Source organism: Microcebus murinus, chromosome 2, assembly GCF_040939455.1.
Source record: "Microcebus murinus isolate Inina chromosome 2, M.murinus_Inina_mat1.0, whole genome shotgun sequence".
NCBI classification, from domain to species: domain Eukaryota; kingdom Metazoa; phylum Chordata; class Mammalia; order Primates; family Cheirogaleidae; genus Microcebus; species Microcebus murinus.
Window position 1 is genome coordinate 108,675,386 of NC_134105.1, and position 24,468 is coordinate 108,699,853.

Here is a 24,468-nt window from a genome sequence, read left to right on the forward strand (position 1 = left end):
GATTAAATGAGAAAATATAGGAGGGAGAGAAAGCCTCACTCATAGTAATTACTCAGTAAATGTTGGCAGTGATTTTTATTGCTACCAATATCTTTGAACCCTCTCTTTCTTTGTCCTCACCTCCCATCCAGACTGTCCCTGCTCTCATGCTCTTACGCAGACTCCTTCAATAGCTTCCTTACCTGTCTTCTCATCTCAAGTCTCATCCCCAGACTCATTCCTTCCATCCAACCTCCTTCTACTCTGCTACTGGAGTAAGCTTTCTACACCTCCTCGATCCTCACTGCCTTTAGCTTGGGTTACATGACCCTTTATCTGGGCTCTGGCAACCTCTCCTGGCCATATGTCCTGCAATTCCCTCTACACCACCCATGTTCTAGCGGCAAGGCCAGGACCAGAGTGAGACAAGAGAGACTCATAGCACATGACATTTAAGCAGGCCCTTGCTCTCAGGATTGTGCAGTATCAGGTGCTCTCCATAGGCGGGCAGAAGCCTGCTATCTTAATTGTCCCTCTCCGTCGCCCTCCTTCCTCCCAGACTTCCTGGGTTCAAATCCTTATGAACTATAAAACTCATAGTAAGCTTTTGACCCCTCTGTACCTCCGTTTTTCATTTATAAAATGGAGATGATTTAAAATATCTTATAATTCTGCTGTGCTGCCGTGAGACACACACACACACACACATACACACACACACACACACATGCATGGAAGCATCCTCCATCAGTGTAAGTGCATCCTTCTTCAGCGTGAGATCCAAAAATGGATCATCGTGGCAGGCCCAAAGAGTCACACAGATGACTGAATGAACATGCTAAAGTGTCAGAAGGGGGCCTAGCACCCTGTAAGTTCTCACTGAATGTTAGCTAAAACCACACACTCCCCCAACACAAGTTTTCTTACCATGTCCCCTTCATGTTACAGCATAAGTACACCTATGATCTGAAGCTCAAGACACAAACTACAGCTTAACTAGCGACTACACTACCAATTAAGGAGGACGAAGAAGAGAAGGAGGAGGAGGAGGAAGGGAGGAACAGGCAGAGAAGAGGAGGAAGAAGAGGAGGAGGGAGAGAAGAAGAAGACCATCTCCCAAGGCAGGATGCCGTCTCCCAATCTACCTTCCCAGCTCAGTTGATTCCACACAGTCACCTGTAGCATCCACCTCCAATGCAGTTTCCCTGGAGCATTTTTTCCATATCAGTTAAAAATCTTCCAAATGGCGCTAACTGATCAACACTTAGGTGCTCACATGGAAGTAATATTCATCCGGTGCTGGGCAGGTGGGAGGAGGGTGGTGGGATGGGTAAACTCATAACTAATGGGTGTGGAGCACACTGTATGGGGGATGGGCACGCTTGTAGCTCTGGCTTGGGCAATGCAAAGGTATTCTATGTAATCAAAATGTTTGTAACCCCATGATATTCTGAAATTTAAAAAAAAAAAAGAAAAGAAATAAACAAATTGGAAAAAAAAAAAGTCTTTCAGTTGTATGTGATAGGAAACCAGCACAAACTGGCTTAAGCAAAATAGAGAATTTGTCAAGCCCTTGTGTTAGTTATCTGTTGCTGTGTAACAAATTATCCCAAAACTTAGCAGCTTAAAACAATAAGCATTTATTATCTCACATTGTCTATGGCTTAGGAATCTGGGCACAGCTTGGCTGGGTGGCTCTGGCTTAGGGTACTCACAAAGCTACAGGCCAGGTGTGAGCCAGGGCTGCAGTTATCTCAAGGCTCTGCTGAGGAGATTCACTTCCGATTTCTCTCATGTGGCCCTGGGCAGGGCTCAACTCCTCATTGACTGTTGGCCAAAGCAATCAGTTTCTTGCTGGGTGTGAGCAGGGGCCCTCCCTCTGTTCTTTGCCTTGGGACCCTCTCCATAAGGTAGATCACAACATAATGCCTGATTGCCCTCAAAGTGAGCTAGAAGAGAGAGAGAGAGAGAGAGAGAGAGAGAGAGAGAGAGAGAGAGAGAGAGAGAGAGAGAGAGCGCAAAATGGAAGGCACAGCCCTTTTGTTACCTAAACTTAGCAGTGACATCGCATCACCTCTGGCACATGCTGTTCACTAGAAGCAAGTTGCTAAATCCAGCTCACACTCAAGAAGAGGTGATTATTATACAAGGGCACAAATGCCAGGGGGTAGAGATCTTTAGCAGTCATCTTTAGGGGCCAAGTTTAGAAGCCAAGTCCCTTGATGCCAAAGCAAGTGCTGCTCAACATTGGTTGCAAACGAAGGCCCTAGAATAGACTCAGGACCTTTCCTGCAGCCTGAGCAGGTGGGAGGAGTCTGTGGCGCTGGGTAGATACAAGCCTCCCTGCAACACACACGCTCACAGACACGGAAGCTGTGGTAAGTGCAACCTCCCTCAGACTGAGATTTAAAAATAGACCACCATGGCAGGCCCAAAGAGTCACACAGATGACTGGGCTCTAGCACCTTTCTCCAATAAGCCACAGAAGAGTCAGCCTCAAATTCTCTCTGCCGTTCTCTGGACCTCTCTCCTCTTCCTGCTCATGGGTAAGTCCGCATTATGGCCACTGCTCGCTTACTGGTGTTCCTCTGAGGCTGGTCGCATTGCCTGCCAGGGAGATTCCTGCTAATAAAATCAGGAAACTCCTCTCTTACGGTAATTACTGTGCAGGTTCCACTTTACTCTGAGCTCCATATGTGTGTGTGAATGTGAGCATATTCACGCACCATGGAGGGGGGTGACATCCCAGCCAGTCTCAAATAACTCCGGGCTCAGACTATGTTCCTCTCACCCTTGCACTTTCCTGCTAAAAAAATGGCAAATATGTAAAGAGTTTGTTCTCTGTGTAATGTGAACAAAATGCACAGACAGACCCAGGAAAATTCCCCTGATGACAAGCCATGTAGCAGTTTCCTAGGAAAGGAGAGAAGTGCTGGAGCTTCTTTCCACACCCTGCCCTGGTGGTCACATATCCTGGCTTCGTTGCTGAGGCTTCACTGGGCACCTTGAGGTGGCCAAGTGGCCCTGCACAAGGTGGCCTCTATCTGAATGTCTTTTCCTCCCCAGCAGGCCCAACTCCTGCTAGTTTCTGGGAAACATCTCTCAGCTGCATGGCCCAGACTCGCACTGTCCAGCAGGCAGAGCCGACCCAGTCCCCCAGGGCGATCTCAGCCTCCTAGGACAGTGGCAGCTGCTGTTCCTCTGTGATCCCACTTTCCCCAAGTCCTCAGGGAGGATGGAGCAGGCAGCTATAGGGACCTGAGAGCAGTGAGGGTTGGAGGTGGTATGTGAAAGGAGTTCTAGAAGAACCCCAAGATGCAGGTGTAAGTAGACAGGGAGCCTAGACCTCAGGACTAAGGTCCAGTCTGACCTCTCTTCACTTTCAGTTTCATCCTCGCTCACCACAAAAACACAGAAAGCAGCAGGGCTATTTACATCTACAGCCAACCCTGTGGTGTTACTTGGTTGTGTTGTATGAAAATGAAACCAGTGGCATTCAAGATCATCCGAGTCTCCAATGATTAATGCAATGAATTTCAAACAGTTCAGGGCATTTTTATTTTTTGGAGATAGGGTCTCACTATGTTGTCCAGGCTGGACTTGAACTCCTAGGTTTAAGGGATCATCTTGCTTCACAGCCTCCCGAGTAGCTGGGACTACAGGAGCACACCACCATGCACTGTGCTAGCTCTGAGCCTCTGTTTCTTAGGTGTGGAATGCAGTTAGTAAGGTGTATCATGCAAGACTCTTCTACAGATTAGAGATGATATGTGTCAAATGCTTGGCACATGCTTGGCACATAGAGCTATGACTATCATAATAATTACTGTTATGTGCACCCTTTGGAAACTATTCAGAGATGGGTGAGTCAAATTCAGTTACGACAATCGTTGAACCCTCTTTTATTTTTTGTCAAATGGTGCCGTTTGAAATAAGATGGCTGGTACTGAGGAACCTGTCACTGTACTAGAAGCTACATAGCACTGTTTTCAGCAACAGGATTTGACCCATGGGGCCCACATCCTGCTCCCTCCCCTGAAAGTACCTGAGGCTGTGTTTATCTCTGATGTGAGGAAATATGAAGTCAAAACAGGTCGCATGCACCCAGCCAAGACCCAGCACCTTCTGGGCTTCCAGGATAGGGTGGTCAGTACTCCCGGACTCTATACTCCAGGGCCAACATGTACATAGAATCTGCCACTGATTAACCCTGTAATCTCAGGCAAGTGACTTAAACTCTCTAAATTTCAACTCATCATCTGTAAAACGGTGATCATTACAGGCTAATTTTGGGAATTAAGTGATCTACATAAAATGCCAAATATGCGCATAGTAATCGTAGTCTTCCAGATGGGAAGAGTTCTCTTTTAGGCAGCCTCAAACCAGTCTTACATCAACTCACCTTCCACTTTCTCAACCTGCCCACAGAATCCACCTGAACTAACCTTCCAGGGTCCCTAGCTCTGTGTCCTCCCTAGCTGCCTTTCCACAAGGTCCAAGTGCTCAGCTGACGTGGGTCTTGGCAGGGAACACCCATGACCTGAATGGATCAGGGGTCTCTCCTCTCTGTGTCTATATATTATGTAACCTCTGGGTTTTCTGAGCTCATCTCAGCCTCCCTCCCTCTCTCCAGGCTGTACTTATGCCTCTCCTCTCCTCTCCTCTCCTCTCCTCTCCTCTCCTCTCCTCTCCTCTCCTCTCCTCTCCTCTCCTCTCCTCTCCTCTTCTCTCTCTCTCTCTCTCTAACACTTTCTACTTATTTTCCCATCCAGAATTCCTGGAGTAGTCTGGGTCCTGAACCATTCGATTTGGTCTAGAACTTCCAAACTACTCTGCAAAGCCTCAGAACCCCTGGAATCTGGGGACCCAAGCTGGGGTCACCCAGCTGACACCCACAGGGTCCCAGTGAGAAAATTAGCTGCCTTGGCCTAATGCCAGTCTCCTGGAAACCTTGGTAACAATGTTTATCATGAGTTTTGTGTAAGATGGGGAAATCGGCAGCTGAATCAATGTGTTTCTAATTATTCCCAAATCCAAACCTGGCTAAGCCAAAGTCAGCCTGAGAGCCCCTGGACAATGAGGGGGAAGGTAGGGTCAGATAGAATTAGGAGAGGCTCCTTTTTTCCCCAATACTGTTATGAAAATTCTCAAGCATTCAGAAAGGAATTGGAGCATTTTACAGTGAACACTCATCTAGGTTCTACCACTGATATTTTACTTACTTTATCACCCACCTATCCATCTATCCATTCCTCTAGCCAACCATCTATTCATCTTATTTTTTAAAACATGCTCCTTTTTACTTCACTAGCTCTTTACAATTTGTAGCAATCTGCTTTCATTTAATTTTTACTATATCCCTTGAAGAAGATGGATGTTGCAGGTGAAAGCATTTCAATCTTCTAGATAAGTATACTGATTCTCAGAAAAATTCAAAAATTTACACAAAGTCACAAAGCTAATTCCTCTGTTCGAACAGAAACCTAGAAGGTCTGTTTTACTGATTGTTGTAGCTACTTTTATGGAGGAGAGTGGTTGGTGAATGAATGAATGAATGAATGACTTTACTAGGCAATGGGCCAGGAAGAGGGAGAGAAGGAACCTCATTTCATTGCTTAGCATCCAGCATTTATGCCCAATGCATGTTTACTGAGTGAGTGAATGAATGAATGAATGAAGGCTAGCCTGAGGAGTCTACCTCCTCCTCCAAGTCCCTCTTCTCTTTCTGCAGGACTAAGAGCCTCTGGAAAGGACGCAGCCCCAACAGTGGTATCGGGAATCCTGGGGGGTTCCATCGCTCTCTCCCTAAACATCTCAGAAGACACAGAGATTGAGCACATCACCTGGAGTGGTCCTAAAACCACTCTTATTATAGCATACCCCGAAGGAAAGATAACCCTTGTGGACAAAAGCTACCAGGGTCGACTAAACACCAGCTGGAGTTATTCCCTGTACATCAGCAACTTGACTGTGAAAGATGCAGGAACTTACAAAGCCCAGATAAACCAAAAGAATTCTGAAGTCACCACAGAGAAGGAATTCACCCTGCACATCTATGGTGAGTTCCAGAGAGTTTGTATGAGTTTTGATCTTTTGTGTGTGTGTGTGTGCAAAATGAGGGACATGTGAAATTGTGCTGCGCATATATAATGCATTGTGCTCAAGGCAGGGTATTTAGAATGTCCATCACCCAAGTATAATACATTTTTATTAAGTGTAGTCACCCTTCTCTGATATCAAACATAGAATGTATTCCTCGTATCTTACTGTATGTTTGTATCCTTTAACCCACTGCTCTTCATTCTACATCCTCCCCGACACCACTCACCCTTCCCAGTCTCTGTTATCTAGTTGTCCACTCTCTACCTCCATGTGATCAAATTTTTTAGCACCTACATATGAGTGACAACACAGAATATATATCTTTTTGTGCCTGGCTTATTGCACTTAAGATAATGGCCTCTAATTCCATCTATGTTGCTGCAAAGGACATGATTTCATTCTTTTTATGGTTGGATATATTTCATTGTATATATATATATATATATATATATATATATATATATATATATATGTCACATTTTCTTTCTCCATTCATCTGTTGATGAACACTTAAGTTGATTCCACATCTTTGCTGTTGTGAATAGTGCCACAATAAACAGACGAGTGGAGGCATTCCTTTGATGCATTGATTTCTTTTCCTTTGGGTAGATCCCCAGTAGTGGGATTGCTGTATTGAATGGTAATTCTATTTTTAGTTTTTTGGGAAATCTCCACACTTTTTTCCATAATTGTTGTACCAATTTACATTCTCACCAACAGTGTGTAAGAGCTTTCTTTTCTCTGCATCCTCACCAACATATGTTGGTTTTTGCCTTTTTAATATTAATAATAGCCATCCTAGCTGAGGTAAGATAATATCTCATGGTGATTTTGATTTCCATTTCTCTAGTGATTAGTTATATTGAGCATTTTCTCATATATCTGTTGGCCATTTTTATGTCATCTTTTGTGAAATGTTTATTAATGTCCATTGCCCACTTTTTAATGAGATTATTTGGGGTTTTTTTCCTGTTGAATTATTTGAGGTCCCTGTATACTCTGAATATTAGTCGTCTGTCAGATAAGTAGTTTGCAAATATTTTTTCCTATTCAGTGGGTTGTCTCTTCACTTGGTTGATTATTTCTTTTGCTATACAGAAACTTTTTTAGTTTAATTAACTCCCATTTGTCCAAATTTTATTGTTGTTGCCTGTGCTTTTGAAACCTTAGTTATAAATATAAATTCTTTGCCTATATTAATATCCAGGATAGTTTGCCCTAGGTTCTCTTCTAGTATTTTTATAGTTTTGGATCTCACAGTTGATTCATTTTGAGTTGACTTTTTTTTTTTTTTTTTTTTTTGAGACAGAGTCTCGCTTTCTTGCCCAGGCTAGAGTGAGTGCCATGGTGTCAGCCTAGCTCACAGCAACCTCAAACTCCTGGGCTCAAGTGATCCTCCTGCCTCAGCCTCCCGAGTAGATGGGACTACAGGCACCAGCCACCATGCCCGGCTGATTTTTATATTATATATATTAGTTGGCCAATTAATTTCTTTCTATTTTTATGGTAGAGACGGGGTCTCGCTCAGGCTGGTTTTGAACTCCTGATCTTGAGCAATCCGCCCGCCTCGGCCTCCCAGAGTGCTAGGATTACAGGCGTGAGCCACCGCGCCCGGCCTTGAGTTGACTTTTGTATATGGTGAGAGATAGAGGTCATTTCATTCTTCTGCTTTTGTCTATCCAACTTTCCCAGCACCATTTCTTGAAGAAGGTATCCTTTCCCCAATGTAAGTTCTTGTCAATATTGTTGAAGAACAGTTGGATGTAAATATGGGGCTTTATTTCTGGGTTCTCTATTCTGTTCCATGGTCTACATGTCTAGTTTTATAACAATACAATGCTGTTTTGGTTACTATAGCCTTGTAATGTATTTTGAAGTCAGGTAATACTATGCTTCAAGCTTTGTTCTTTTTGCTCAGGATTGGCTTTGGCTATTCAGGCTCTTTTCTGGTTCCATAAGAATTTTAGGATTGTTTTTTCTAATTCTATAAAGAATGATGTTGGTAGAGATTGCATTGAATCTGTAGGTTGCTTTAACCAATAGGGTCATTTTTAATGATATTGATTCTTTCAATCAATGAGCATGAAATGTTTTTCAATTCGTTTGTGTCATCTCCAATTTCTATCATCAGTGTTTCTTAGTTTTTCTTGTACAGATCTTTTGCCTCATTGGTTAAATTTATTCCTAGATATTTTAATTTTTTGTAGATATTGTAAATAGAATTGCTTTCTTGATTTCTTTCTCAGCTACATCATTTTTGGTGTATAGAAATGCTATTAATTTTTATACATTGATTTTGTATTCTGCAACTTTACTAAATTCATTTATCAAATGTAAGAGTTTTTTGGTGGAGTTTTTAGGCTTTTCTAGATATAACAGCATATCATCAACAAAAAGGGACAATTTGATTTTCCTCTTTCCTAATTTGAATGTCTTTGATTTCTTTCTCTTGCCATATTTTCACTTGCTGTTGTTAGGATTCACTCTTTATCTTTGACTTTAGATAGTCTAGCTATAATATGCTGTGGAGAAGATCTTTTTACATTACGCGTTGAGCCTCTTCTATCTAGATGTCTAAATCTCTTTCTAGACCTGGGAGGTTTTCATCTATTATTTTGTTAAATATGTTTTTTAACCCTTTCTTTGTCTCTTCACCTTTGAGGATACTGATAATTCAAATATTCGGTCACTTTATGTTGTCCCAAATGTCATGAAATGTATTTTGCATTTCCTAGAATGAATTCTTCAGTTCCAGAATTTATATTGCTTCTTTTTAAAAATAACTATCTCTTTGATAAATTTCCCAGTCATGGTCTGAATTGTTTTTCTAATTTCTTTGTATCGTTTTCCAGAATTCTCTTGTATATCACTGAGCTTCTTTAAAATCAATCTTTTGAATTATTTATCTGGGATTTTGAAATTTTCTTTTTGATTAAGATCTACTGCTAGAGAATTATTGTGCTCCTTTGGAGGTATCTTATTTCCTGGCTTTTTCATCTTTCCAGTGTCCTCACATTGATATCTGGTGTAACAGTCACTTCTTTCTATTTTTGAATCTACTTTCATAGGGGAGGACTTTTTTCTCAAGATGTATCCATGGTCTTGGTTGGGTAGGGTACTTTGGCTTTGACTCTGAGCACATGCAGTAGTATAGTCTCTGTACGATTTCTTTGGCTGTAAAAAAAAGTTAGTTACTTCCTTCTGATGTCTCTCTCCTTGGCTTGCAGATGGCCACCTTCTCTCTTTGTTGTCATGTGATTGTTCCTCTGTCTGTGTTGTCTATGCTCTAATCTCCTCTTCTTATGAGGATACAAGTCATGTTGGATTAGGGCCCATCCTAATAACCTTGTTTTAGCTTAATTATCTCTGTCTCCAAATACAGTGTTATCTCCAAATACAGTCATATTGTGAAGTACTGGAGGTTAGGACTTTGCAGGAATATAGTTCAGCCCATAACACTATTTTTCTATCAGGTAGTTTGATCTTTTTCATTGATTTGTAGGGTACTCTGTATATATTAAGGAAATGGAACTCTATGAAGCTAATAGAATTAGAATGAATCAACTCAATATGTATTAACATAAAACAATTTCCAAGATATATTGTTAAATTTTTGCAAAGGTTCAAGACAGTATGTAAAGTACGCTATTATATATCTGGATATACCTAGAATATCTCTGGAAAGATCAAGAAGAAATTCTTAACAGTAATTGCCTCCAGTTACTGTAACTCTTGGGGAAAGAAAATAGGTAGCTGGATCAAGAAAATTTACTTTTTTCATTATGTAACCTTTTGTATCTTTTCAATTTTGTGCATGTATTACCCATTAAAAAATAGAATTTAATTGAAAACACACACACACACACACACACACACAGAGTGAACAAAGGAGATGGAACAAAAGGAAAGAAGAAGACCAGAAAGGAGATGTGGAAGCACAGTGGGTCCTAAATTCAGACTAAAAGGCAAGGGCAACTCAAATTCTAGAGGCAGAGCTCCCCACTGTCTAGTGCTTGGGGGTGGGCCATTCATCCACTTATTCACTGGACATTCATGAGTGTTTTTCATGGGCCAAGCTGGGTGTTAGATGTCCAGACAGAGGCATCAGCCCTGTCCTTGAGGAGTTCACATATTGGTGGGGGAGAGAGAGAAGTAATCTGACTATTGTCATGTTGAGTCATGGTGATAACTCCTGTAGAGGAAGTATGGAAGCACAGAGGAGAGACAGTCAAGCTGGCCTGCAGAAAAAAACTTCCCTGCAACAGGAAATGCTGGCCTTTCCCCCCCTCCCCCCTCCCATCCCCCTGTCCTCCCCACCCCCCTCCCCCCAGCTCCTCTGTCATCACCACCTTCTTCTATCAGTCTCTTCCTTCCGGCAAAGGGATCTGAGTGTCCTCCCAATGCTATTGTCCCTGCAGAGCAGCTGCAGGAGCCCCAAGTCACCATGAAGTCCGCAAAGGTGTCTGAGAACTCCTGTAACATCACCCTGAGGTGCTCCGTGGAGGGTGCAGAGAAAGATGTTCTGTACAGCTGGACCCCAAGGGACACCCATGCTTCTGAGTCCAATGACAGTTCCATTCTCACCATCTTCCGAATGCCCTGTCACCCAAACCCGGCATATACCTGCACAGCGCGAAACCCAGTCAGCAAGAACAGCTCCCGCCCTGTCCGTGCGGGGCAGTTCTGCACAGGTAACTGGCTCCAGTTAGGCCCCTAGGGGAGTACAGGAACTGGCAGCTGTGGGGTCCACACCCCAGGGTTCTGGTAGGACAAAGAGTGAGTGGAGAAACGAGAGGACAAGCCTGAAGACCACTTGTTCTCTACCCTCAGGTGCCTGAGAGAGGCTGGCAGGACTTAGGGATGCCCAGAGCACTGTGAAACTCTAAGGGTGGAGCAAAGGAGGAGAAGAAAGTATTCATGAAGAGGAACAGATGGATCTGAGCTGGCCTGGAGGTGTCCCCTGTGGTCCCTTCAGGAGGGCAGGAAGGGCAGGACAGTCCAGATATGCAGTGGGCAGAGCCAGATGGAATAGGCGGTCCTTAGGAAGAAGCAGCAGGGACCCCTTGTCAGGAGAGGAGGCTGGAGGAAGGGGAAGGGGAAGGGGAAGGGGAGGAGGGGCTCCAGTCCCCTTCAGGCTGGCTGAGGGCCAAGGGAGCAGGGGACAGTGGCTGAAGCTGCAATGTCTCATCTCCGACTGCAGGTCCAGGAGCCTCCAGAAGAGGAGCAATGGGGGAGACAGTGCTGGGGATCCTGGGAGAACCCGTCACCTTGCCACTGGCACTCTCGGCCAGTCAGGACATAGACAATGTTGTCTGGATGTTTAACACGTCTGTTATCAGCAAAGGGCAGGGAGAAGCAGCGACAATAGATCCGCTCATTAAATCCAGGGATCCTTTCAAGAACAGAGTGTGGGTCTCTGGCCGGGACCACTCCCTGAAGATAGACCCGCTGAAGATGGAGGATGCTGGCCCCTACCATGCCTACGTGTGCTCGAAGGCCTCCAGAGTCACCAGCATGACACACATCACCCTGCTCATCTACCGTGAGTCTCTGGGCAGAGTGCCCGTCATTAGATTCCTTCTCTGAAAGGTTTCTCCTCTGCTGCCTTCCAACCTCCCTCTTGTACCGACATGCCTCTAGGACAGGTATTTAGTTCACACCAGTCACACCAGGAGGAAAAATGACAACCAGCATCTGGATAAAATCTTCCTGCCAAAGTTCCCCTTGCTCTAGGCTGCCAGTTAGGCCTCAACCAGCCAACTTTTGGTACTTACCCCTGTCCTCCTGCACTGAATCTCAGAAGGAGCAGGAACTCTCCAAACTGCATTTTTAGAGACCATTATCATTTTAAATAGGGGAAGATCTGGCAGGGGTGGAATCAGAGAAGACCAAGGAGAAGCCCTTGTTGTCCAAAGACACTGTGGCCTCTGAGAGGGTGGACCACTCAGCTCCCCTGAGTGTGAGAGACAGAACTCACATTCACCTCCTCAGCCCTGGGCCTCACGGGAGCTCGGTTGACAATTTGCATGGTTTAAGTTTACCAGCTCTTCCACCCATACCGTTCAGACATGGTCCCATACCTCCTGCCTGAGTTTGTTGGTGTCTAGGTACCTGTGAAAAGAGTCGCCATCCATGGTCCTGTTAAAATATGTAGCAAGTCAGCCAAGTCCACATCCACTGCATACAGTGACTCAAACATAAAAGAACCCACAAGAAGGTTAAGCAAAAGAAATAATAAACTATAGCTGGGCACGGTGGCTCACGCCTGTAATCCTAGCACTCTGGGAGGCCGAGGCGGGAAGATCGCTCAAGGTCAGCAGTTTGAGACCAGCCTGGGCAAGAGTGAGACCCTGCCTCTACTAAAAATAGAAAGAAATTATCTGGACAACTAAAAATATATAGAGAAAAAAATTATCCAGGTATGGTCGTGCATGCCTGTAGTCCCAGGTACTTGGGAGGCTGAGGCAGTAGGATTGCTTGAGCCCAGAAGTTTGAGGTTGCTGTGAGCTAGGCTGATGTCGTGGCACTCTAGCCTGGGCAACGGAGTCAGACTCTGTCTCAAGAAAAAAGAAAAGAAATAATAAACTAGGAACAAATACAGCTGGTCTTACTGTTTCTCTTAAAATTGCCAACATATATTGAGCAGCTACTCTGTGCCAAGTGCTGCCCTCACCTCTCTACGTCCCTTACCTCGGGTAAGTAAACAAATCAGATGCCGGAGCCTCAGATATAAGCCAGGAAGGGCCTTCAGAACATGCAGAAGCATTGTGCTTATTTGCGTTGATTGGTTTTCTTGCTTTTCACAGCTGTAAGTACACATGTGGAATGAGACGGCTTTGTCACACCTGAGTCTCTCGGCCCACAGAGGTTAGTGGTGTGTCTGAGACCTCGCAGGCAGTGAGGAGGAGGCCAGGGGCACTCCGAAAGGCCTGTGACTCCTGGAGGCATTTTTTCGAGCAGCGTCAGCACACAGTCTCATGAATACGTTTTCAGCGAGTGGAGACGAGGTGACTGCCCCATGAGAGGGCTTGACTGTGCGTCGTCTCTGCCCTTCTCCTCACGCAGGGAGGCTGGCCAGGCCGAAAGTCACCTGGAGCCTCGGGCAGGCCAAGGACGGCATCTGCAGGATCAGTCTGACCTGCTCGGTGGAGGACGGGGGGAACAACGTGACGTACACGTGGGCCCCGCTGCCAAAGGGAGCTCTTGTGTCCCAAGGGGGATCTCGCCTCAGCATCGCATGGAGAAGTGGCGAAAACCACCCCAACGTCACGTGCACAGCCAGCAACCCCGTCAGCAGCAGCTCCAGCCAGTTTCTTTCTGAGAACGTCTGTCCAGGTTGCTCTCCATTTCTTTGGGCTCGGGCTGCAGGGCCTTGCATTCCGAGGGGTTCTTTATGAAGTACAGCAAAGGGGCGTGGGTGAGAGTCCTTTTAGAGTGGCCCCTTTCAACAGAAATGTCATAGGAGCCACATAAGTAATTTTAATGTTGTAATAGTCACATTAGAAAATGCAAAAAAAAAAAAGGTAAAATTATTTTAAATGTATTCTATTTAACCCAATATATCCAAAATATCATCGTTTCAATGTCCATTCAAGTACAAAAAAATTATTCATGAGGCAGTTTACGTTTTATTTCGTATTAAGTCTTTGAGAGCCAGTATGTATTTTGTACGTACAGCACATCTTGAGTCAGATGCTGAATTTTCACTGGAAGTATTTGATCTGTAGTTAGAGTTTATAAAATTTACAGTTGAAAAAATAGATCTACAGATGCAAGTTGTCCCTGGCATACTTAGTTTTTCTCAAGAAGGAATTGAGTAGCCATTTTAAAATTTAAACTATTTAAAATTAAATAAAACAAGCAATTAAGTTTCTTGGTCACACTAGCCACATTTCAAGGCCCATGCACGGCCTGTGGCTGTCACACTGGACAGCACAGAGCTAGAGGTTTGTGGAGAAAAGGTGATGGAACGAGGGCTGTGTGAGCGGGAACTGGTTAGGAAGCCCTAGTGGCTCTTACTAAGTATTTAATAAATGCCAGGCACTATTCCAGGCCTTTGTGCATTTTTGTACAATTGGTATCACAACAATGCTACAAAGCAGATATTCTTATTATTCCCCATTATATAGATAAAGAATCTGAGACTCAGAAAGGATGAGGGACTTGCCCAAGGCCACACAGTAAAAGCAGGATTAGAACCCTGAGCTCTACCCTCTTTTCTTCCCTAGAGGGAAGCAGAAAAGATATGGTCCGCCCAGGATCTCACTATGCTGGAACATGTTGGCTTTGGCAGACAGATGTAGAGCCCAGCTCATTAGCAGTCTGAACTCTCTCTGTCCTAAGCCAGAAGTCCCCTCATATCATTTACAGAAAGGGACAGTGTAGTGTGGTGGCTAAGTGTGCTTTAGGATCAAACAGTAAGCATTCAAATCTAAGGTCACAGACTTAAAACTCTGTGACACTGGGCAAGTTATAAACCTTTCTACCCAGGGACTGTGTCTGCCTTATGTATTGCTATAACCTCCTACCTAAAACAGCACTTGCTCAAAAAATGGTTGTAGAATCAACGAATGAAAAGAAATACTTTTTGCAATATCACAGGGTTTTAAGGGGCAGGTAGGATGGCTGACACGTTCTGTCCAGCTTTTGCTCCCATCCCTCTTGTCATTATTTGTACTGATATTGCTTGTTTCCTCTTCAAAGGGCCCGAGAGTCAGGTGAAGTCGTGGATCGTGCTTTCCCTGGTGGTTTTCCTTCTGTGCTTTGGGATCTTCAGCTGGTGCCTTTGGAGGCACAAAAGACAGTGTGGGTTTCTGCGATCAATGGCCTCTACCAGCTCTAGGTCATTCCTCTGGGACCTCTGGGGGCTTCTCTGTCCTCACATAACCCCTTGCTACCCTTCTCTCCCCAAACCTCATTTTTTTCTCAGAGTGATGGGGAGGGGTGTTAGTTGGGACTCTGTAGTTACAAATAATTGAAACCCAACTCAAACTAGCCTAGATCAAAAAAGGGGGGAATGGGGGATAGGGGCAGGGAGAGTGATTTATTATTTTGTGCCATGTATAATCAATCCGTAGGGAAGGCAGAGATAGAACTGGCCTAATAGACAAACGTCACCAGGGACTCAGAAATCACCAGAGCTCTCCATCTCTCATCTCTACTTTTTTCTTTGAGCCAGCTTAACTCTCTTATTGCAACCAGCTGAGGGGCAGGGGTGGAGGTCAGGTAGAGAGGTGTACCAAAACATAGCAACTAACTGGTAGCTCCAGACTTATGCATACTAATAGTTCTGACACCAGAAAAAATATGTTTGCCTCCAGCTTCAATTTGAAGAATATAAGAAATATCTCCGATTGGCCAGGGTTGAGGTCCTGTGTCCACTACTTGGACCAATCACTATAACCAAGGGGAAGAGCTATTATGATTGGCAGCTCCCTCTAGAATCTCAGTATGGGAGTGGGAATGGAGTAGTTCCCAAAAAGAACATAATGGCTAGGACACCTAGGACCCCTGGAAGAATTACTGTGAGCAGGCAAACTCCTCTGATTAGTAGCTGTGACGGAAGAGTTAGAGGTCTCCCTTCCAGAGGGATGGCAGGAAGCTCCAGGGCCTTCACCACAGCTGAGGGTAACCCTAGACTCTGGGTCCCCCTTTTTATGGGCCTGTACTCCCATCAGGGTTCACCCTCCTCCCTAAAGCCTTTGCCCTGCCTGTGTCCCGGAAGTCTCTCCCCTTCTCCTTTCACTCTCACAGAATCAGTGACACCTCCCTCTTCATAACCCTTCTCCAACTTGGCTCCTCAGGTTCAGCCCCAGCCTTCCGTTCCAGCCCAGTTGAGGCCCCAGCTGTCACACCAGGTAATGTCACCAATGACAGGCTATGAGGTCCCTGATCCATGTGGAAGCTCCAAAGCCCGGCTACTCAAAGTGTGGCCAACCGACCAACAGTGTGAACACACTCAGGAGCTTGTCAGAAATGCAGAGTCTTGGGCACACCCCTAGAACGCTGAATCCAAGTCTGCATTTTAACAATATCCACAAGTGATTCATATGCCCGGTAAAGTTGGAGAAGCAATGTGCTGAATAAATGTGGTTTGGAAACAAAAGCCACAACCAAGAGGGACCCCTTAGAGATGGTCACCAGACCTAGGAGTGACAATCTGTCCTCCAGGGTCTCTAGAGTCCCTTGGACATTGACTGTCACCATGTGAATGTGGCCTACCATGAGGATGGAGTTATAGTCTCCATTCTGATAATAGAAAAACAAAGGCTAGTTGGAATAGCAACTCTATAGCAGTAGCAAAAGTAAAAACTAATTAAAATTAAACCCCATGAGACTGTGTAGATACCTATTCCCCAAGAGCATCACATAAAAGTGGCGCTGTTCTGATGGCTGTTGGGGTGGAGAGCTGAGATGCCTGCTCTTGCTCCTCCTGCCCCATCCCAGTGGACCGCCTTAGCTCCAGAAGCCTAGAATGCTAAGAAATCCCCAAATTCTGCCTCCTCCAACCAAACCCTCCTTTAAAAATCAACTTTATGTCACCTCTCCTGGAGGAGACCCTCTATGGAGATGGAATCAGAGCTAGGGCCAGGGGCTCAAGTCACTTGACAATACAGGTTGTTCTGGTTGGAAAGTATGCCCAAGAGGAAGAGGGCAAGGAAGACAATGAGGCTGGATTATGGGCCTTCCCCTGGGCTCCCTCCTCACCACTAGCAAGACAGAACCCATGTCTCCCCCGGCCTGAGCCCTCCTTCCCTGGGCCCTGGGCAGAGGAGGAGTAAAGAGGTGTTGGGGACACCTTCATTCTCCCTGTCCCTGCTACTTCCCCAGCACCTATTCTCCACCCCCAAGGCCTGATTCTTTAATCTAGACCCATTGCCACTGCCTTAGTCCATGCTGTCGCCAATTTGTTGTTTAATTGCATCTTTTTATTGAAAAGTCATATATTTACATGGTGTACTGTTCAAAGCAACTCTCCTTCTGAATTCCAATCTCTAGGTTCCAAGTCCCCACTCCCAGCCACTCCCAGAGACAACCATTGCTAAGATTTGCTAAAATCTTAGCAACCATTGCTAAATCCATTCAACCATTGCTAAATCCTTTCAGAGACTTTTAATGCATTTACAGGCCTCATATATATTTGCAGGTGTGGAAGGATGTTCCTTTAATTTCACGTATGGGAGCAATCTATTTCACTTTTCTGAACTTTGCTTTTTTAGCTTAACAATATAAGCCAGCAATATTAGTATATATGGATTAAAACTGACTCCCATTTATTCCATTCCACAGATCTATTTAATTTATTTATTTGACCAGTCCTTCTCACTCCTTGTTACTTCTTCCCTAAAATATTAAAATAGTTTCCCAACTGGCCATTCCCCCTCAAGTTTCTCCTTTCTATCCTTTCTGCTCACCAATCTGCAAAGCTCAACTCTGACTTCTCTAAAATCCTCAGTGGTACCCCATGGCCTGTGTCTGTTGTTCAAAAGCCAACATAATCTCGTGGTCAGTTGTGTGGGTTCTCAGGTAGGACAATCCTGTGTCCAAACCCCAGCTCCTCTCCTTGTTAATGGTACGATCTTGGGCAGTTCAGTCTCTAAGCCTTAGTTTCTTTACCTTGCAAAATGAGAGTACCTACCTCTCAGAGTTGCTGTGAGGACCAAGTGGAGTAATGCCCACAGTGCTCACTCAATAGGTGGTGATTACTATTTCTGCTCAGTATTGCGCCAGACTCCCTTTAACCATTTTTTTCCCTGCACAAACGTGGGAGGAGCAGTATTAAGTAGTGGTTAAGAACATCAGGGACCAGGCTACCTGCAAATCCTGGTCCCTGGCCCTACCACTTACTTGGGAAAATACTTAACTTTTATGTGCTCCAGTTTCATCTGCAAAAAATGAATAAGGATAGTTACTGTCTATGCTTCATGGAATTTTATGCAGATTTTTCTTTTTTTTTTTTTTAAAGACAGGGTCTTGCTCTGTTGCACAGAGTGCAGTGGTGTGATTATAGCTCACTATACGCTTGAATTCCTGGGCTCAAGTGATCCTCCGACTTCAGTCTCTCAAGTAGCTAGAACTATAGGCACACACCACCATGCTCAGCTAATTTGTTTATTTTTTGTAGAGGCAAGGTCTTGCTATGTTGCCCAGGCTAGTCTCAAACTCCCAGCCTAGAGCTATCCTTCCACCTTGGCCTCCCAAAGTGCTAGGATTACAGAAATTTTATGCAGATTATGTAAGTGTATTCATGAAAAGCAATTAGAACAGTGCCTGATACATAACAGGCATTTAGTAGATGTGAACCGTTTTTATTCTACACTCAGGTCAAAAGGGCTAATTGACAACTCTCAAAGGCAGGGTTGACAGCCACCCAGGGTGACACACCAGTGCTCACAGCAGGTGCCCATTAGGATGCCCCAGCCATTGCAGTTGTTAGATGTTTTCAATATCATCCGTTCCTAAAAGGGAGAACACTCCAAGTTTCACACTTGCCTTTAATCATGACGCTTCCTCCACCAAAAATGCCCCTTTCACTTATCAAAATCCTGCCCCTATTCAAGGCCTGCTTCAATTCTGCCACCCTCATTTCTTCCCTGCCTTCCTATCCAGAGGCCATCTCCTCTCATCCATGTACTTTCCGCATACTTTCCCTACGACACGTGTCAAAGTGGCCTTACGTTAACCGATTTATGTGCGGATCCGACACCCCCGCTAGACACTACCGTCCTCCGTGACCAGGTCTAGTTTTCCTTTGTGTCTCCCCAGACTACCTGTTGTGGTGCTCGGCACGGTCTGTGCCCGGGGCCAGTGCTGCTCACAGAGGGCCGCTGAGTCTGTCACATGTCATACTAGATGAACGTTTATCAAGTAAATGAACAAATGAGTGCTCGAAAGGAAGGAGGAAGGGGGAGTGAAATGGAAGCCCCTGAGGGAAGACATAAAAAAAACATATCTCCTTTAGTTCTTGAGGCCTCACCTGAGGTAGGAGTCAGAGCAGGTTGGGTCCTTGCAGCAAAACGAGAGAGAGAGGTGGGGTCGGCCCTTTTATCGGCCCTGCACCATGTGTTCCAGAACCCACGGCTGGCCACACGGTGTACTCCATGCTCTCCCACGGGCACGAGAAGCTGGACTCTCCCGATAAGCCTGCCAGGCAACAGCCCAGGCCCACCTCAGACAGCAGCTCTGACAGCAACATCACGACTGAGGAGGACGAGGAGAGGCCCGAGACGCACAAGCCTGTCAATGGAAGAGACGCTGGACATGACTCAGCCTCCCAGGGCCAAGCAGAGTATGATCTCGTTGCTCCAAATGACACAGCGGCTGAGTCTGTGGTCGAAGGGGGCACAGTGTATATGCAGGTGTTCTTCAGTTCACAGGTGAGCCCTTCTGGTCACTGCACCGTCCTCTGCCTCTCACTTTTAAGACCATCTGATATCCTGGTTGACGAGATCCTCCAAACAGGGGGCTGCGGGCTGGGGACAGGACCAAGGGCATATGGGCAGGGACTCATGGCTCTATTCATGTTTGCCAACCCTCGGGGTCCTGTGGAGTGGAGGAACTTGTCCCTCGGCTCCTGTCCTTGGGCCACGAATAGGGAGGTGCCGGGGAACCAGAGCCACTGTCCCCACTACACTAAGGCAGCTCCCACCCTCTATGTGAGACTGGACCCTCCGGTGGTGGTGCCCGCTCTCCTCCAGGAATGAGGGGAAAATGCTGGAAAGCTCTCATTTGGTGATTAAGGGTAGTCTGATGTTGGTCTGTTACAGGGACAGACCCCACTTCCTCAGAAGAGAGACAGCTCAGCCACAATCTACGACTCTGTGCAGAAATCTCAGACGGTGAGGACAATTTTCTCTGTATCCCAAAGCCCATAAAATTAGGAACTATTCTCCAGATCATTTTAACTAAAATCATAGATTCCTATGGCTGAGGAGCTTAAATTCTACCCACTATATACCCCCCAGACACACTTCATGGTCAGCAGATGCTTAAACAAATATTCCTGATTTACATCTGTGTGAACATTTCTAATTGATTTAATAATATCTGAATGTTTCTAACTGATTGAATAATATCTTATGTTGATTATTCTTAACATTGACCAGAATGAGATGCTATAAACTCAAACAATGTATGGTCTATCTATATTTCTAAATCTATCTCTAATCTTAATCCTAGTCTACCAAAATGGCAATTTCCCCAAATAATTGAAAATTAGCCAACAATTCAATGTCAAGATTTTTTGAAAAATATGCTATGAACTATAATATATTGGTCTTATTATAGTATTAAAAGAACCCTTCAGGGTATCATTTACCATTAAATAATAATAATGATAATAATGACAACTCTTACGTAAAGTTCTACAGTTTACAAACATTGAAAAACATATTCTCCTCTGATCCTTGTAACATCTCTAGAAATGTGTTGTCATCCACATTTTATAGCTGAGGAAGGTGAAATTCAGGAAGTTAATTTTGCCTAAGGTCACACAGATAGTAGTTTGAAGCTTCAGTATTAAGAGCCACACATAGTTTTAAAATAATTCCAAATAATCCTAAGCAATTAATCTTAATCTGAATCTAGCTATCCACTCCATTTCCTCTATCCTGAAAACACTGGATTCATTCACACTCTTGCATTCAAATTTCCACTCCAAATTGCCTCCCTTTTCTCAACTCATTTAAAAAAGATTCTTTTAAAAAAAAAACTCTAGGCCGGGCGCGGTGGCTCACGCCTGTAATCCTAGCACTCTGGGAGGCCGAGGCGGGTGGATTGCTCAAGGTCAGGAGTTCAAAACCAGCCCGAGCGAGACCCTGTCTCTACCATAAAAAAAAATAGAAAGAAATTAATTGGCCAACTAATATATATAATATAAAAATCAGCCAGGCATGGTGGCTCGTGCCTGTAGTCCCAGCTACTCGGGAGGCTGAGGCAGGAGGATCGCTTGAGCCCAGGAGTTTGAGGTTGCTGTGAGCTAGGCTGACGCCACGGCACTCACTCTAGCCTAGGCAAGAAAGCGAGACTCTGTCTCAAAAAAAAACAAACCTCTAAAGATTTTTCAATTGTGCTACTTCTCTGTAATTGATGAATCCATCAATAGATATTTATTAAGTACCTTTTTTTTTGCCCAGAGCTAGGTTGAGTGCTGTGGGCATTCAGATATGTTTAGGCACAATCCTTTACCTTGAGGACTTATCTATGTTTTGGTGGAAGAAAGGTGGAACTGATTTAGTCACCTGGAAGGGGAGAGAAAACACTACAGTTGACCCATGAACAATGCAGTGGGTTGGGGCACTGACCCTCCATATGGTCAAAACTTGCATATAACTTTAACTCCCTCCACATTTTATTGCTAATAGACTACTATTGACCAGAAGCCAAGTAACACATATTTTGTATGTTACACATATTATATACTATATTTTTATAACAGGGTAAGCTTAAGAAAAGAAAATTAATTAAGAAGACCATAAGGAAGAGAAAATATAGTTACTATTCATTAAGGGAAAGTTGATCATCCTAAAGGTCCTCATCTTCACATTCAGTAGGCTAAGGAGGAAGAGGAAGAGTTGGTCTTGCTGTCTCAGGGGTGACAGAGGCAGAAGAGGTAGAGGAGTAGAAGGGGAGGCAGGAGAGGCAGGCTCACTTGGTGTAACTTTTCTTGAAAGAAATCCCCTTATAAGTGGACCCATGCAGTTCAAACATGTGTTGTTCAAGGGTCAACTGTACTTGACTACTTAATAAACAATGTGCACAGTTCCCAAGGGTTTATCAGACATTGGAAGTGAGAGATATCACTGCACTGAGGTAGAGATGAAAGACTTTATGTAAAAGGAATTTGGGTCGGACCTTAAAAGATGGATAGAATTTTCTTGGTGAACATGTGTTCAGATGAGCTGTTCACTTCAACCACCACCTGCCTCGTCCTGACTTCTGGATTGTAGTCTAAAGCTCAGCCAGCTAGGGACTTTGCCTTTGGACTTGAGGCCGAATCTGTGCTGTTCACTGCATTCCCAGAGCTCTTTCCACTCTGGCCTGGCCCTTTGTGTTTGGGCAATGCTGGCCAAACTTAAAGCCATAGACATCAGTCCCTGCTCTGAGTTTCAGAATGATTGTGAATTGACACGTCTAGTCAGTCCTGCAAGATGGCCACACTACCCTGGGGACTTGAGATCCCTAAAACCACCCTCACCTGCAGTGTAAGTGGAAATCAATGCATTTCCACAGCCAAGCTTTTGATGGAATTTATCCTTTGTTCTCAGAATTTTCAGGACTAGAAATTCTGGTTCTGGATCCGTGCAGGCCATTATTGCCCAGTTGACCTGGAAATTCTCAAATCTACTTTAGTTATTATTTTCTGACATAAATCTCTGCACAAAGAATGTTCGTGCTATCCCCAGGCTGTTGCTGGTACCTCACTCCCCCTCCTCTCTGTATCAGCCCAGATCTCATCTTCTATTTAGAGCCCTCCCTGAACCCTCTCAGACAGGCATACTAAGAACCCTTGGAACATGAAAGTCTAATGGTCTGGACCATGACTTTGGGACTTAACCTCCATGATCTAAATTATCTTCATATGAATGTCTGCCTTGTTTCTCCAACTGGAGCAGAGGTTGGGATCATTCAACAGTAGCTTCTTGGGGGCATGGCCTTTTATTGACATTTTTTATCCCTTGGATTTGCTGCACTAAGCCATCTTGTATTGTCCTTACAGAGAGTCTCCATTAGGAGATTCATCATGAATGCCTGTTATCAGCTTGGGTGATTGCTCAGTCCCTAGACAAGTCCACATGACCCTCCTTCTGTAGGGTGGACCTGTCATGGTCCTTGCCTGCCTTTCTCCCACCAGCACAAGGTTAAGGAAACCAGAGTCTTCTGAGACTTCATTAACCATATTCTTGTGTGTTCTTTTGGCTCACAGGTAGTGCCACCACCACAAGAGAATAATCTTGAGTCTCCTGAAATCCCTACCTATGAAAATTTAACCTGAAAGGAAAAGCAGCTGCTGCCTCTCTCCTGGTTAAGGGTTGGAGAGGCAGCTGGACCACGTAGGGCCTGGGGCTCTGCAGACAGAAGCACTTCAGAATTTCCTTCAGTCCTTCAGAGATGCCTGGATCAGACGCCTCCCCTTTCTTCTCACCCTTGTGGCCTCCCAAGCCCGTTAATAGTTCAGACACAGGCTCCAAAGCCTATGGGCTTAGATGCCTTTGCTCAATTTGTCTCCTTGTATACTCATAGCATTTCCTTCTCAAGTTTCTGCCCAGGCTGGTCAGATGTTGGAGAGGACCTGTCCTGATCATCCTTTACACCTTCTTCTAAGCAGCTGCTAAAACGAATCAAACATTCTCACACATGGGCACAAAGATCTATGTAAAATGAGGTTCACTGTAGTATTGTTTAAAATAAAAGCCAGGGAACACCTAAATGCCCATTTAGTGAAAGTCCAGTTAAATACATGATAGTATACCCAGCCAGTGGCAAACCCTGCCACTTGTAAAGAAAGCAAGGACTAACATGTGCTAATATGAAATAAGCTCTAGGATACATCGTGGAGTGGGAAGAACAAAGTCCAAGACAGTGTGTATTATATGCTGCCACTTGGATTAGGAAAAATGTGCATCTCTATGCTTATATGGGCATGGAAAAGTTCTGGGGGGAAATATAAAAAAAACATTAGTTGCTGCCTCTGGAAGGAACTGGGAATCTCAAGTCAAGAAGTAAACATTTTTTACGACATAATTTTGTACTGCTGGACTTTTTGAAACTATATGTATGTGTTACTCTTTTGATATTTCTTAAAAGTGCTTAAAATGCCTGTTTCATATTTACCCAAAAGAACTTCCTTCCTTATTTTACATTCTGGATGCAGAACAGCCACAGTAACTCTACATAAAATGTGGCCACAGCCCAGTCGCCCTGCCTGTAAGATGCCCCGAACTTGGCTTATATTCAAGATACTCTTGTGTACGTTTGTATTGCAAGCATCTTACAGCCCATCGCTGTCCTTTAATGTTGTGCTCCCGCTGTCATGCTCTCCTGCACCTGGCCCTGGAGCAAGTGTGGCTTCTGGGGCCTCCAGTGAGTCCTCCCAGGAGTTCGGGCAGTGCTCCACTCAGTAGGAGCTGAATTGCTGCTTGCGCACTTACTGGCTTTTTGCACGGATAATTACCTTTGCGGGACATTATCACAGAAGCTCAACAATCAGACACGCAATATGATAATGTTGTATATCTTACATTCCAGAATAGAGCATCCAAAAAATGTTCTGGGCCCATCGGGTCTTTCCTGCCCCTTCAATAAATATAACCAGTTCAAGATCTACAAGACACAGGACAGGTGAGAGGCCAGTAGCAGTCAATAGTCAGTGTCCCTGGTGTTCATCTG

The 24,468-nt window shown here is 44.7% G+C and overlaps 1 protein-coding gene across 4 annotated transcripts; it reads left to right on the plus strand.

The window, feature by feature from the left end:
* The first annotated feature begins 2,353 nt into the window (after window positions 1-2,353).
* Window positions 2,354-23,823, plus strand: LY9 (lymphocyte antigen 9). Of its 4 annotated transcripts, XM_076000291.1 has the most exons (11): window positions 2,354-2,525; window positions 5,711-6,037; window positions 10,500-10,772; window positions 11,282-11,623; window positions 13,147-13,416; window positions 14,785-14,886; window positions 15,885-15,938; window positions 19,153-19,457; window positions 19,848-19,919; window positions 23,006-23,082; window positions 23,120-23,823. In XM_076000291.1, exons 1-10 carry the CDS (start codon window positions 2,402-2,404, stop codon window positions 23,072-23,074), a joined length of 1,938 nt encoding a protein of 645 aa, XP_075856406.1. In that variant the 5' UTR covers window positions 2,354-2,401; the 3' UTR covers window positions 23,075-23,082; window positions 23,120-23,823. The 4 variants fall into 4 exon arrangements, with proteins under 4 accessions (XP_075856406.1, XP_012604652.2, XP_075856407.1 ...); XM_012749198.3 differs by having other exon boundaries at window positions 23,006-23,823; XM_076000292.1 differs by lacking the exon at window positions 14,785-14,886 and having other exon boundaries at window positions 23,006-23,823.
* The last annotated feature ends 645 nt before the right edge of the window (window positions 23,824-24,468 follow it).

What these genes read in the sequence shown, in the direction of transcription:
- LY9 (XM_012749198.3), top strand. Translation starts at nt 2,402, where the DNA reads ATGGCAGGCCCAAAGAGTCACACAGATGACTGGGCTCTAGCACCTTTC. An exon ending in TCTCCTCTTCCTGCTCATGG is followed by an intron (nt 2,526 to 5,710) that starts GTAAGTCCGCAT and finishes CTCTTTCTGCAG; the next exon opens with GACTAAGAGCCTCTGGAAAG. An exon ending in CATCACCCTGCTCATCTACC is followed by an intron (nt 11,624 to 13,146) that starts GTGAGTCTCTGG and finishes CTCCTCACGCAG; the next exon opens with GGAGGCTGGCCAGGCCGAAA.